The 12,763-nt window shown below is 40.7% G+C and overlaps 1 protein-coding gene across 2 annotated transcripts in view; it reads left to right on the top strand.

The window, feature by feature from the left end:
* The window catches only part of adam12b (ADAM metallopeptidase domain 12b), a 108,650-nt gene that overhangs the window by 72,016 nt on the left and 23,871 nt on the right, over positions 1–12,763 (top strand). For both annotated transcript variants that reach the window (XM_088086117.1, XM_042502410.2), the window contains exon 13: positions 8,278–8,455. In XM_088086117.1, the coding sequence (XP_087942243.1) occupies positions 8,278–8,455 (178 nt within the window). The remainder of the gene's footprint in view (positions 1–8,277; positions 8,456–12,763) is intronic.

Below are 12,763 nucleotides of genomic sequence, written 5' to 3'. Positions count from 1 at the left end.
ATTTGTTCTTAATCCCTAAGAAAGTCTATGTCACAATCATGACATTTCTTGAAACCCAGAGTTGGTTCCACCTGTGCTCTTAAATGATGAATCCCACTCTCCTCCTTGACAGTGCGTGCCAGTAGATCCTAAATAGCACAGGTGAACACCCTGCAAATTCCGAAAATAGGGAATGAGACTGCAGGGCCATGGGCAAACTCAGAGAATGAAGGTAAAGAAAAGCAGAAGGAAACAAAAGCCTGCAGAGGGTGATGCACTAGACTCCAAAAAGTAGGGAAAAAAAACAACTTCTCTTCTAGAGTGGGTGCTTCTGGAGAAAGTAAACACTATATGAGTTGTCATGTTTAGTAGTGTCAGATGTAGATGTGAAATCACAAAAAGATGCATGAGATGCTAAAATATTTTTTTCACACATTTTTGCAAAAAGGAAAACTTTGGTTTTAAAAAGAAATTTCTTCCTAAGACTGTTGGTGAACAAGGCTCATTTCCTTTTTCGGGGCTGCTTGCCATCGTCTGGCTGGCCTGAGGCTGCTAGCACTGTTTGAATGTTTAGGAAGGAGGTGTTGCTTGGATGGAAGTGAAGTGACATATGGGCCATGAGAATTTCAAAATAAAGGTGTTTCTTATGATAACAATATATGTCAATATTTTAACTTTGCCTTGATGATATTGGATTGCTGATCATTGAATCTATAAAGCAATCCAGAGTAATGTATTGTTACACCCCTACTTGTGACCCCCCAACTTTAAGGAAATAAAGTAATACATCGCTGTTGTATTCATTTCAGGCCAGTGTCTCATTTGATAAGTGGGTCTGTCAAATCACAGCACATTGGCTGGTTTTGGTTGAATAGTTGTGTGGATGTATGATAATTTTCTGTTTTAATGTCGGTGTTGATCATCTGCTCAATTAAGCCTCTAAGTCCTCTAAGCACTGAGTGTCTGTCAAGTGGAAGGAAGGGTAAAGCTGTTCTGCAGCAGATGCCTTCATGTGTGCACATATGTGCCTGTAGATAAATTGTTATAGTCAGCAGTAACCGAAAAATATTCGTTTAATGTTTTGACAGTGTGCATTTTTTGAAGGCTTTGTTAGCAGTTTAAGCTCACCTTGTGCTAACCTGAGCAGATGGTATGTTCCAAATCTGTGAGTTTTTCTTCCTTTACGTTGTTCTGTTGAACTTTTTCTTATTGTCATGGATTCCTGAACACAATTTTGCTTTTTTCAACATCCCATTTTAAGTTTTCCAAAGGACATTTCTTGTCCAAATGAGAGCAGGGCTTCAGTCAGAGTGCGAAGCTGTTTTATTATAATTAAACCATCAGACGCACAAGAGCACACATGTAGCATTCATAGGTGATGTGATAGACATTTTTACCGGTGGTTTCACACAGTGGTATTACAACGACTTGCAAATATGCATCAATGCATCAACAAAGACCAGTCTTGTAGTCAAGAACACCTGAACCGAGACCAAGTCATTATGATCAAGACTTTGAGGGGTTGAAACCAAGTCAAGAGCAAGACCAGACAAGTGCGAGTCACTTTCAGTAAAATGTGGAACATGCAAACCATAAGCATCCTCAAATCGATCTGAAATATTCACATTCCCTTAAAACATCTAGAAAATAAATAGAGATTCCTCTTCATTTAATGTCTTCTGTGTGTGTGTAACATTCAACACTCTTTTTTTTTGAACAGGCAATTCAGAGAAATCCGTACAGTTTTGGTCTTGAGTCCTACCTAGATGGAGATAGATGTGGTCAAGACTGAGAAAAGACTGAGACCTTTAAAAAGTGGGATTGAGACAGATCTTGGGTATTACAACACTGACAAAGGCAGAAAGACTCAAATATTTGGCTTTCCAAATGTTTAATGAGCAAGGAAATTAATTCAAAATGTTGGTCAGAGCTGATGGAAACTTACGATGCTTCATGGTGGAAAGCAATTCATGCTAACACAGTTTTTGTTTGTGGACAAGAACAACAACAGGAACAACAAGAGAACACCCCTTTGAAAATCAACCGACAAGGCAACAAGGGAGACCTTAAATATTTCTTTTTCTCAGTTTTTTTATTTTTAAACATTACTTAATAAAAATGGCTACAGCTGAAATGCTTTATTAGATGTTTTTGATGGATATGGCTAATAATAAAAGCAGAGCAGATAATGTTGGATGTTTTCTTCTTGTCTGTGATTTGGCAGCTACAGTAACCGAGTCTGCAGCTCATCAGCGAGATAGCACCACACATTTTCCTCTGACAGCATCACAGTTGTATGAGGCTGTAAGACATTGATGAGATTACGATCGTTAACACTGTGTTATTCACAATGTGAATGACATATTTGCCTTTCAAACATTACCAACAGCCAGAAAGGAGCTGACTAATTAGATTTTGTGTAACTGTTGTGCACAGCCAAATTAGTTCCACCCCAGCACACTACACCTGGAGAGGGTGCAGGGCTTTATGCTAATATTATCCAGGGAAACCTACACTCTCCGCTCGGCTAATTTCCTGAACAGCAGAGCAGCCGTGCGGTCTCAGCTGTGATAATACACACCTTCAATGTGGGTCTGTTGCAGACTGAGATCTGCACATTTGGACTGTTGCTACTATATTAAAAGTTGTTTTTTAATGTTCTTCTTTCTAGCGGTTTATTGGCAACTGTGACTGCTTTTCCTTGTGGTGTGAACATAATTGACTTTTAATTTATTTTGACTCAGTTATTGCTTCTAAAAACATCACTTTTTAAAATCTATACAAAAATGTAACTGCATACAAGCAATTAAAACTAGAATTACCGCTTCATGGTTGTATGCCTCCGCAAACCAGTCAAGTTGCAGTTTCCATCCATGTCTGTCCACATGTAGCCATGACGGTAGACAATGCTTCAAACCTATGTTTGAAGCATTGTCTATGCAAATAAGCTGCATATTCTAAAATGTAGACACACATCTTCAACCCAGCAGCAAGAAATGTTTATACCAACAGCACAGATTTTTAGCACATGAACTCTTAAATTCAGCCAAAAACATGTTTTTGAGGTCACAGTGACCTGTGACCACCAGTACTTATTAGTTCACCCTTAAGATCAAATAGACATTTGTACCAAATTTAAGGAAGCTCTCTCAAGGTGTTTTTGAGATACTGTGGTCGCAAGAATGACATAAAGGCAAGGTCCCAGTGACCTGTACATTTGACCACCAAATCTCTCAAGGTGTTCTTGAGAATTGGGCTGACAGACTGGCACAGAGGGGGAAAAAATTATTGAAGGCCCTGAAAAATCATGTTTTCTAGCTTTTTAGTATGAAGACACAATTTTCTGCCAAAGTTAGAACTGTTGTTACAGTTTTATGATAAATTACAGTTCACCAACCAGCTATTGTCCAGCTGCATTGATCATTGCACTCAAAGCGTTCTTGATACTTCCACAGTCATTATCTGTATCACACGAAGTGAGCAGTAATTTAATTTAGTATTTTCCTGTTCATATAAATTAATTTCCGTCCTCCCCATGACAGACATTCAGCCAATGGCACAAAAGCACTCGGAAGGCAACATTCTGTCCTTGATTGTGCATTAGCGCTCATCCTTGTCTGGCCACTAAGCTCCTCTGGTGTACCTGCTCACTGTAATAAAGAACCGCACCAAGCAGTGGGTGACAGAGATATTCTTGCAGCATCCCTGGACACCCTTTGAGGCTGACACTGCATCTGTTACCAGGATGAAGTGGGCACCTGTTACCTGCAGGGATGTCTGCTGCAAATTAGCGCCGCAGCTCAATTATCAAGGCCAGGTTCATACACAATCACCAGCTGCATTAGACATCACGTACAGATAGATCATTTCCATTGATTTCTTGGCTCTCGTCATGGCTGCTCGAGGTGCCCTCTGCTTTAAATAGTCGAGCATATAAATGACAGAGCACTTCGTAATTGCTCACTTGTAGAAAGCTGCATTTTAAAATGGCTTGATATGCCATTCCACTCACTTAAAAGCCCGTCAGTAATATTGCATTACCTTCTTGTTTTTGTGAGTCATCTTTGGCATTTGCTAGCATGTACCAATCTGCCAAAACTTTAAACCCACTGATAGCTGAAGTGAGTAACATTGATTATCTAGTTACAATGTAATGTTCTGCTGGGAAAGCTTTGGCCTTGGCATTCAAATGGATGTGCCTCGACACGTGCCAATTGCCAAACATCGTTGCAGATCTAGTACACCCTCTCGTGCTAGTGTCACTACCCTATGGTGGCCCCACAGCAGGACGCTGCACCATGCCACACCACAAAATCTGCTCAGAAATGACCTGAGGAACATGACAAAGAGCTCAAGGTGTCGACCTGGCCTTTAAATTCTCCAGACCCCAGTTTGCTAAAGGATTTTTGGGACATGCTGATAGCCCTGAGGGACGCCCTATCCACAGTGTGGCCTTCTTAGTTCAGATTGCATTCACATGAATACCAGCGCTCAAGGTTTCCTAGTAGAACATTGCATTGTAACAAAATTATCAATGTTTTTCACTTCATCCGTCAGTGATTTTAATGTTTTGGCTGGTGGGTGTAGTATATCGTTCTTACGCCATCAGGATGCTCCTCCATCTTTGCCAGCTCATATCTCACAATTTTGCCATTTCTGTCCTCAGATATGTAAGAAAGCTTTTCTGGAAAACACAGCAGGTTACAGTTCTGCAAATTCATAAGGACCTCTGGCCTCACATTTCATGTGTTCATTTGGTTAGTTGCTTGTTGTCTGAACTATGGAGAAAGAAATAAAATATACCACACAGAGTTCATAATAATTACACTACAAGGTTTTAATTAGCTTGTTTCTCTAGCTAGCTAAGCCGACTTACTGGCAAGGGTGTTTTTTGGGGAGTTTTTCCTTAGTGTCTGTGAGGGTCCAAGGACAGAGGGATGTCATATGCTGTAAAGCCCTCTGAGGTGATTTGTGACATTGGGCTTTATGAATAAAATTGACTCTTTGAGTTTGATTATGAACCCAATAGCAGGGTTGTGCAATATATTAGTGATTGTAAACACGTGCTTGGACAGGTTGACCCTGATGATTAAGTGTGTTTTGGTTTGTGCTCAAAAACTGTCAGTGTCTCAGAAGATAAATCAGTCAATAGTCTGCAAAAGGGAGATGGCCCAAAAGCAAAGCTGTGTACATAGCAACAGTGCTCAGACCAAATTTCAGCTGTTTTTAACACACGTATCCTTTGGATCTTGTTAATACTTTCCATGTGGGTCTAATTTGTTCCAAAGAAACCTGATTTTTGCTCATTGAAGAAATCTCAAGCTGACAGTCAACTTTTACCATTAATGCCGGTTTATTGAGAACAGACTTTGTTTACTTCTCATACTGATCCCTCAGCATGCCTGTGTTTTGTTATCAGTGGCAGCCTGTGCTATTTACAAGGGCTTGGTCTGCTTTGTGACGTAGTTTGATTTGCATAGTCTGTCTATCCTGGATTTGGTGCATGGGTCTCGATGCACAGGGCAGCAAAGCTCTTTTTCTGTTACGGTGGTAAAGAGACTCCAACAAGTGGATTATGGGAGCAGACGAGGGCAGACGGAGTCAGGTAGATTGGCTTTTGGTCAGCAAGAGATGAAAGCAGCCAACACTCAAAGGTGGAAAGTCTGAGTCAAGTGGACGCACCATTTTCACCCAAGGGTGGCCGTTAGAGGACGATGTTTTTCTGTGTTCCATGCTCTCTGGAAATCTGTGTTCTCTCGGGGGGGAAAAAAGCAGATTTCTTTCCCATTGAATGCCTCCACCGTTATCTCCGGTCCCCTCAGGAGGAGCTTCAGCATAGTCAACTAACAGCGGTGAAATATCCATGCAGTTGCAGCAGCCAAATCCCCCTCAGGCAAAGGCAAAGCACCACACACAAACCTCCACCTCTGTCCAACGTCAAGCTCCATAAACATATTCTGTGTAATGTTGAATTTTCACAAATCTGCCCCGTGAAGCCGCAAGCTTTGCAGACAGTCTCCACGCCCTGTTGCGTTTGAAGACCCCAGTCAGTCTATCGCTGCATATGTATGTGTATGACATGTTTGTGTCTGAAGTCAAGCTTTTCAAGCAGCCGATGCCAGCTGCCTCTCTCTCTCATGTCTGCCAATCTTCTCTGCTAGCCAGTGCTTCCTGTCGCCCCACATCCTACACTTCCTCCTCATGAAGCTCGACTCTGTCCCATTATGACTATGTGAGCTGCGAGATACTCATTATGCAGCCTAAATCCTTCTGTTCTGTCAGTACTTTTGTGAGGATATTTTTGTTGGTTAGCTGGCGATTGAAGGCGAGGCTTGGTTATGTTACTCTTATACACAGTGTTGTAAGACTGGATGTCCTGTGGCTTTAGTTTCATACTGCTGGTGTGTTTAGAGAAGTCAAAGCAGGACACAGGCCTCAGAGGAGGATAAGCACAACAGTGGGTTTAGAAATGTTTAATGTTTACGTCTTGGCAATACTAAACTGTGCATTATTAGTGTTTAAAACAGTTTATTCAGTGTGATAAATGAATGCCAGATGAACAACTTTAGATATTCAAATACAAATTAATATCAGTAAATAGCTGCTTTTATTTGATCCTGAATAGCCTACAGCCATGTCTGACACCTGGACACAGACATGTACAGGCCTCCTCATCCCTCCTACACCTCGAATGACTGAGATAAAAAAAACAAAAACTGTTTTGGTTTTTCTGTTTTCTCCATGATTTTGTTGTCATTTTGCGTTTCCTTTTAATCATTTTGTGCATCTTTCAAGCCATTTTTCATAAACCTTTTTTTCTGTCATTCTGCCTCTTAATTTGTGCTTCATTTTTCATGTCTTCTAGAGAGTTTAGATATCTGACCAAAGCCCATCATGACCCGACAGGTCAGGCCAGATTGGCATAAATATTTACAACTGACGTTCGGGTCAGCTTGGGCTGTCTGTCTTCGGCTACTTGGGGCTTGTTATTTATGTGACAACACATGAACGCACCACATAGGCTAATTCAGGGAGTAAATATACATGTAACTTTGTCTTAGCTTACAACTAATGATAATAATAATAATAATCATAAATGCCTTTTGATGATCATTTGATGCCATATGTGTAATCATGGTGTACAGACAAGCTGTAACCATAGTAGCAACAATAGCATGACAGGGAAAAACTTTGTGCTTCAGTGATGTTACATTAAATTTTTTGGGCTCGGGTTAGGTTCGAACATAAAAAACAGAATGTGTGTTGATTCAGGTCGGGTTCGGACAGAATTATGCACCCCGAGCTGCACTCTAGTCTCTTCGTTGTCATTTTGGGGCCTTTGGCACCGCAGGTCACTCCTTCAACAAGAGTTCTGTGGTTTACCCATCCATGTGTTCATTCCTTCCTTTTTCTTTCCATAGATGTTTTCCATCCCTTTGTCCACATCTTAGTGTCTCTTGGTCTTTTTCTGTCCCCACTCTGTATAGATTTGTTTCTTTGTTCTACTTCTCTACATATTATATTTGTTTTTCACTGTCCATCTCTCTCTCTCTCTATTTATTTCTGGCCCTTGGTTCCTGGACTCACAGAGGCTCATTCTAGCAGGAGGACCGTCCCCTCGGGCCTCACAGCTGTTATTGGCATATCATACAGTTTCATCTTTAAAGTCATAACATTTTCTCGTTTTCAATACGAAATCCAATTTCTTTCCTCACTAAATTAGACATTAGTCAGGCCTTCAGGTAAGCGATACCAGGGAGTGAAATTAATGTGTTAGAAATGATGTGGTTTTGGTCTTGCTATTTTATCAAGGTTCCCCGTACACACACATGCATACACACAAGTAATCCAACACACGCCTCCTCGTACTCTTCCCTCTAGTCAGCTGCTTAAATTGTCCCAGTGCAGCCAGGATATGCTTCTTAAAAATGTCACTGCCAGAGAAAATGTTTCTCTGGACACTTGAAGACCCGTTTATGTACTGAGGAGGATTGAAAATCTATTGAACCGGAGCTCAGACGGTACAACGTCAGTAGACCATTAAATTTGTGTGAAAAGGCCTTTTGAATGAGCAGATTGAACAAAGGTTTCAGTGAAGGCTCTGTCCGTGTTCTGGCTCAGCAGAATGATTGAGTCCACTTTCTTACCGATAATTCTCATCTCTGAACAGTAAAAGTACACATAAAGCAGGATGTCCTCTGTCTCGGCCAATTTGTGGTATTTTTCATGTCATGAAATCTTGTGATGTCTTTTCATTCCTTCATTTCAGTCAGCTGTGTTCCTCAATCTCTCTTGTAGGTATCCATTCCCAACAGTGTTCAGTACTTGCAGTAAAAAGGACCTTGCTGCCAGTCTGGAGAAAGGCGTCGGCATGTGTTTGGACAACATGCCAGAGGTGAAGGTGCTCTATGGAGGCCAGAAGTGCGGCAACGGCTATGTTGAGGAGGGAGAAGAGTGTGACTGTGGGGAGCCAGAGGTAAGTCAACATAACCAATATTTTGGCAGTTTTTCATTGTTTTCCAATATCATTTTGTAATTGCTCAGTGAACACAACAGTTTCAGTTTTGCTGGCCTTTGCTTGAACCTGAGTTTGTGACAGGAAATGAAGGCTATACTACTTCCTGCACAGTGAAGACAAAGGCTGAAAAAAGATTAAACAGTAAAACTAAGAAGCACTGACCAAATGCATTGGGCTAAGTCTTTCAAAAGATCGGATGCTGTGTTGCTTACTGCGCATGCGTGTCTAACAGCTTATCCCAGGGGCCATGCTCAATGGAATAATATGACATTTACCCCCGTAATGATGAATGAATAATGAATGAATAATTTGAGCCTTGAATGGAGGCAGGACCTGTGTTCACTGAAAGTCTGCACTACTAACTCAAATAATGAGCTGTCTTTTTACATTATTTTTATTATGTCTGAGTTGCCAGTTTAAACCTACAGTATTGCAATTTCATATGTAAACCTTTGTTTATATTTCCTTTGTGCTGCAATAAGTACAGACATATAGTTTGTCAGAGCAAAAAGAACACAATTTAAAATGGTCAGTTTTATTTTTTAGAGAAAAATCAATCATTTAGATGTATTGACTTATCCATAAAAACTATTTGTTGGTGGCAGAGTTACGGAGAGGCCTTTATTCTGACCTGCTCCAGTGGAGCAGATCAGTCTCCAACACTGTGGTTTTACTGGACTGCTCTGTATAACTATGTGATTGTGAAACAGTGTGTGACAAAGAAAATGTTTTTGCTGGATAAACAAAAGTTAAAACACAAAAGAAAATCAATTTCAAGTCTCCGGTGATTCACGATTCAGTGAAGGGGAGATTCAGGTGAATTCCGTCCTTTCCCAAAATGTCCAAACAGACCTGATTTTTCTCATCTCTACTCACAGTAAACTGCCCACTCAAATCAATATATTAATACTCAAACATAAGGACAGAGAGGGACCAGAGGAAACATGAGGAAAAAAAGTCAGTCCATGCACTTTTTTCACTTGATTCTTCCCTTACAAAGCCCAGCGTCCAAAGGAAACAACAGTAACTGTCCTGTAAGCAATCATCCAGAACCACTGAAAGTCTCAACAGCTCCCTCAGACCTCCCAAACAAACCTCGCGAAACTCCAAGTTCAACTTTCTGTTGACATTGACATTGTGTTTGCAGCTTAAAAGCACTGAAACCTGCAGTGCAAAAACAAGCCTAAAAGCTCAGCAAATCGCCCGAGGCCTCCAATGTAAGTGTTTTATTTACATCACACCTACTCTCAGTGTCCCCCATGTGCTGAGCAGTCCTCTGACGGGCTGCCACGGTGATGTCATGTCCTTGTTGAAGGCCCATTAATCAAACCACTGTCCAACTGTGTGTCAAAGGAAACAAACAAAAGCGTAATCGGGTCGAAGCTGAAATAAGCTTTCTTTGGCGTTGCCACCCAAACAAGTGCGCACACTCTGATGCATGCATCCACCCACGCACTTTGTTTCTGGCTCTCACACACTGCGGGGCCCCCAGGGAAGTGAAGTGAGAATCACATGTGGGAGGCAGGTATCACTCAGTCGCAGCCAGGGCAGCTGTTTGGAGATTTGATGATGAATAGATGTCTATACTCAAAGTCTCTCAAGGTTGATTTCCTGGAGAATTTTAGTCGCTGAAAACATAGTGAAAATGGCCCTCACAATTCTTCAAATTGCGTCTTTGTCCAACCTAAAATCCATAAATGTTTTATGCAATTTATGATACAAAACTGAGAAAAACAGGAAATTTCTTCGCTTGAGGAGCTGTATGAACTGAATGTTTGGTATTTCTGCTTCAACATCTTTTGAACCTTTTTGAATTGATTGTTCTAGCTCGACATCTGACAAACATTCATATTGCTCTGTTGGTTATCTGCTTCTCACATCTGAATCCTTTCAAATGCCTTATCAAACAAAGTTTATCTTTTAACATTCACAGGTAACTGAAGATAAAAATAACTCAAAGATTCAGATCAGAAACACGTTTTTAGTCGCATCCTAATTAATATTTACAACCTGTATCTACGACCTGAAAATGAGATCAGCAGAAGATATGAAATATTGATTAAATATGTATCTGATAGATTGAAATAAGTTGTTACCCACTGAATTTTACACCTTATTTTTCACAAGCTGTTTACTCAGAAATCTGGAGTTTGTGATGCAGAGCTATTAAACTAATAAGCTTCAAATATTGATATGATCAACATAAAAGTTTAACTAGGAGCTTTAGCTGAAATTGACATGACATCAGTGTGAAGTCTTAACTCTGTCGCAACTACAAAAAGACCCTTGCAGAGGGGTGTTACAGGGTGATCTTTTCCCACCAATAATTTTTGGTGATTAAACTCACCGGCTGGCAGTGAGCACATAAAACAAATTAATGTTAATAGCTACATAGCTACAGCTGATATGGTTGATACAGGGCTGTGCAATGTGGAGAAAAAAGTCATCCCTTTATATGTGACCAGATATCTCCATCAATATTGTGACGATATTGTAGGATTAACTGCTGGTGCATTCACAAAATATTTACACTATGAGACTTTTGATAAATAAACATCAATGATGTGTTTATAAAGACAAGGTGGGTAAAGACAAATTATAGAACAGCAAAAACATTACATCACTTTTCTGTAACGCAACACTTAAGATATCCAAAATATTTAAAATAAGATATTTAGTCTCATATAACAATATGGATACAATTTTGATATATTGCCCAGCCCAAAGCAGGTGATTTTTTATTTTGTTTTTGTTTTATTTAAACTGATGTTTGGCACCAACGTAGCCAGCCTCGGAGCTCCATGGCTGGTTTCCTTGCTTTGCCTGTGCCTGCTGTCTGTAGTTGAACCTGGAAGCTCTGCGGAGCTCCATTGCTGGCCTTCAACATGCCAGATGCCTTCTCAGGCACAGCATTTGCACTGATTTGGCTCTGATTGAACTTTAATCAGTACTCACTAGTACCATCGTTATTGAGTTAGTACTCTTAAAAATATTAAGATTGGTACCACACCCTACCGTTTGCAGAGGATTGTGTGTTCAAGATGCAGAGTCAGGGGTGAGCAGATAAGCTTGAGCTGCAGGCGAGCGGACGAGGAGTGGGGCTAATTTGCATTCATAGGTCAGTACATATTAAATGAGGCAAAGGTGCATTTGAGACATTTTTGGGCATGAAGAGTTTTTATTTCATGGAAAGAAACTTCTAAATATGGAATTTTGATGAACAGAGATGGTTTTTAAGGGTTTAATAAATGCTTTCAGAGGAACTTCAACAAATATGGATATTTTGCCAACTGAGGACCAGATCCTAAATGGAACCAGCTATCCGAACCCATCCATCATCAGGATTAACCAGAGCTTTGTTTCTGGAATAAGACTTTCATTCTTGAGTTTTTGTAATTTTGCTGAACTATTTCTTCAAACTTACTCAACAATGTGTTTGATTATTTAGTTGAGCGGTGTTATGTCTGTGTACTCCATCATTTACAGGCTGCTGTAGGTAGTGTTTTAGTGGAGTCATTGTGTTTGACCACCAACGAACAAACTGCATGATTTACATTCGCCCGCTCCATCTCTGCCAGCTTGCCCCTCAATAACCTCCATGATATCACCACAAAGGGCCTGCTTGCTTTATCTGCCAGCCCACTCAGACTGAGAGATGAAAGCAAACTTTTTCTCCCCTCTCTAAACAATAATCTTACGTCAAGGCCAAGAGGTAAACAGCCAGACTCATAAAAAAAAAAAAACACATCAACCGAAAATTAGACGTCCAGCAAGCCCGCCGCCTCCAGTTCTCAGCCTTCAACACATCTTATCATTACCTTAGAGCCCCACAAGCGAAACAGCCACGTTGAGAGAAGATAAATGATAGTGGGAGTTGTTTTCTGCGTGATAGTGCGATGCGTGACACTACTTGGAAAACAAAGCTGATGTGTTTTGGCATCCAATGAAAGATAAACATTGCAACACCCTCCCTGAAGTCTTTTACAGCACTACTCCCCTTTCGACTTCTCCTGATGTATCCGCTCTCTTCTTGTCGGTTTCTGCCAGCAGTCGGCTGATCTTGTCACTGTGGTGAAGTGGCTACAATCGTCGCCTCTTAAGGGCTTTCAGATCCCACTCCTGCTGCTGTCCACGATACCCTAATAGCCAGCTCTGCCATGTCTTTCCACTATCTACATCAAATCAGAGCTGAAGATTTTAACACACACTCGATTTCTTATCTTTTGCTCCTCTGCTGCATAGCATTAAACACACTTCCTTTTTATG

This window comes from Plectropomus leopardus, chromosome 13, assembly GCF_026936395.1.
Source record: "Plectropomus leopardus strain MGB_pleo_1.0 chromosome 13, ASM2693639v1, whole genome shotgun sequence".
NCBI lineage: Eukaryota > Metazoa > Chordata > Actinopteri > Perciformes > Serranidae > Plectropomus > Plectropomus leopardus.
This window is presented reverse-complemented; position numbering and strand designations above follow the sequence as displayed.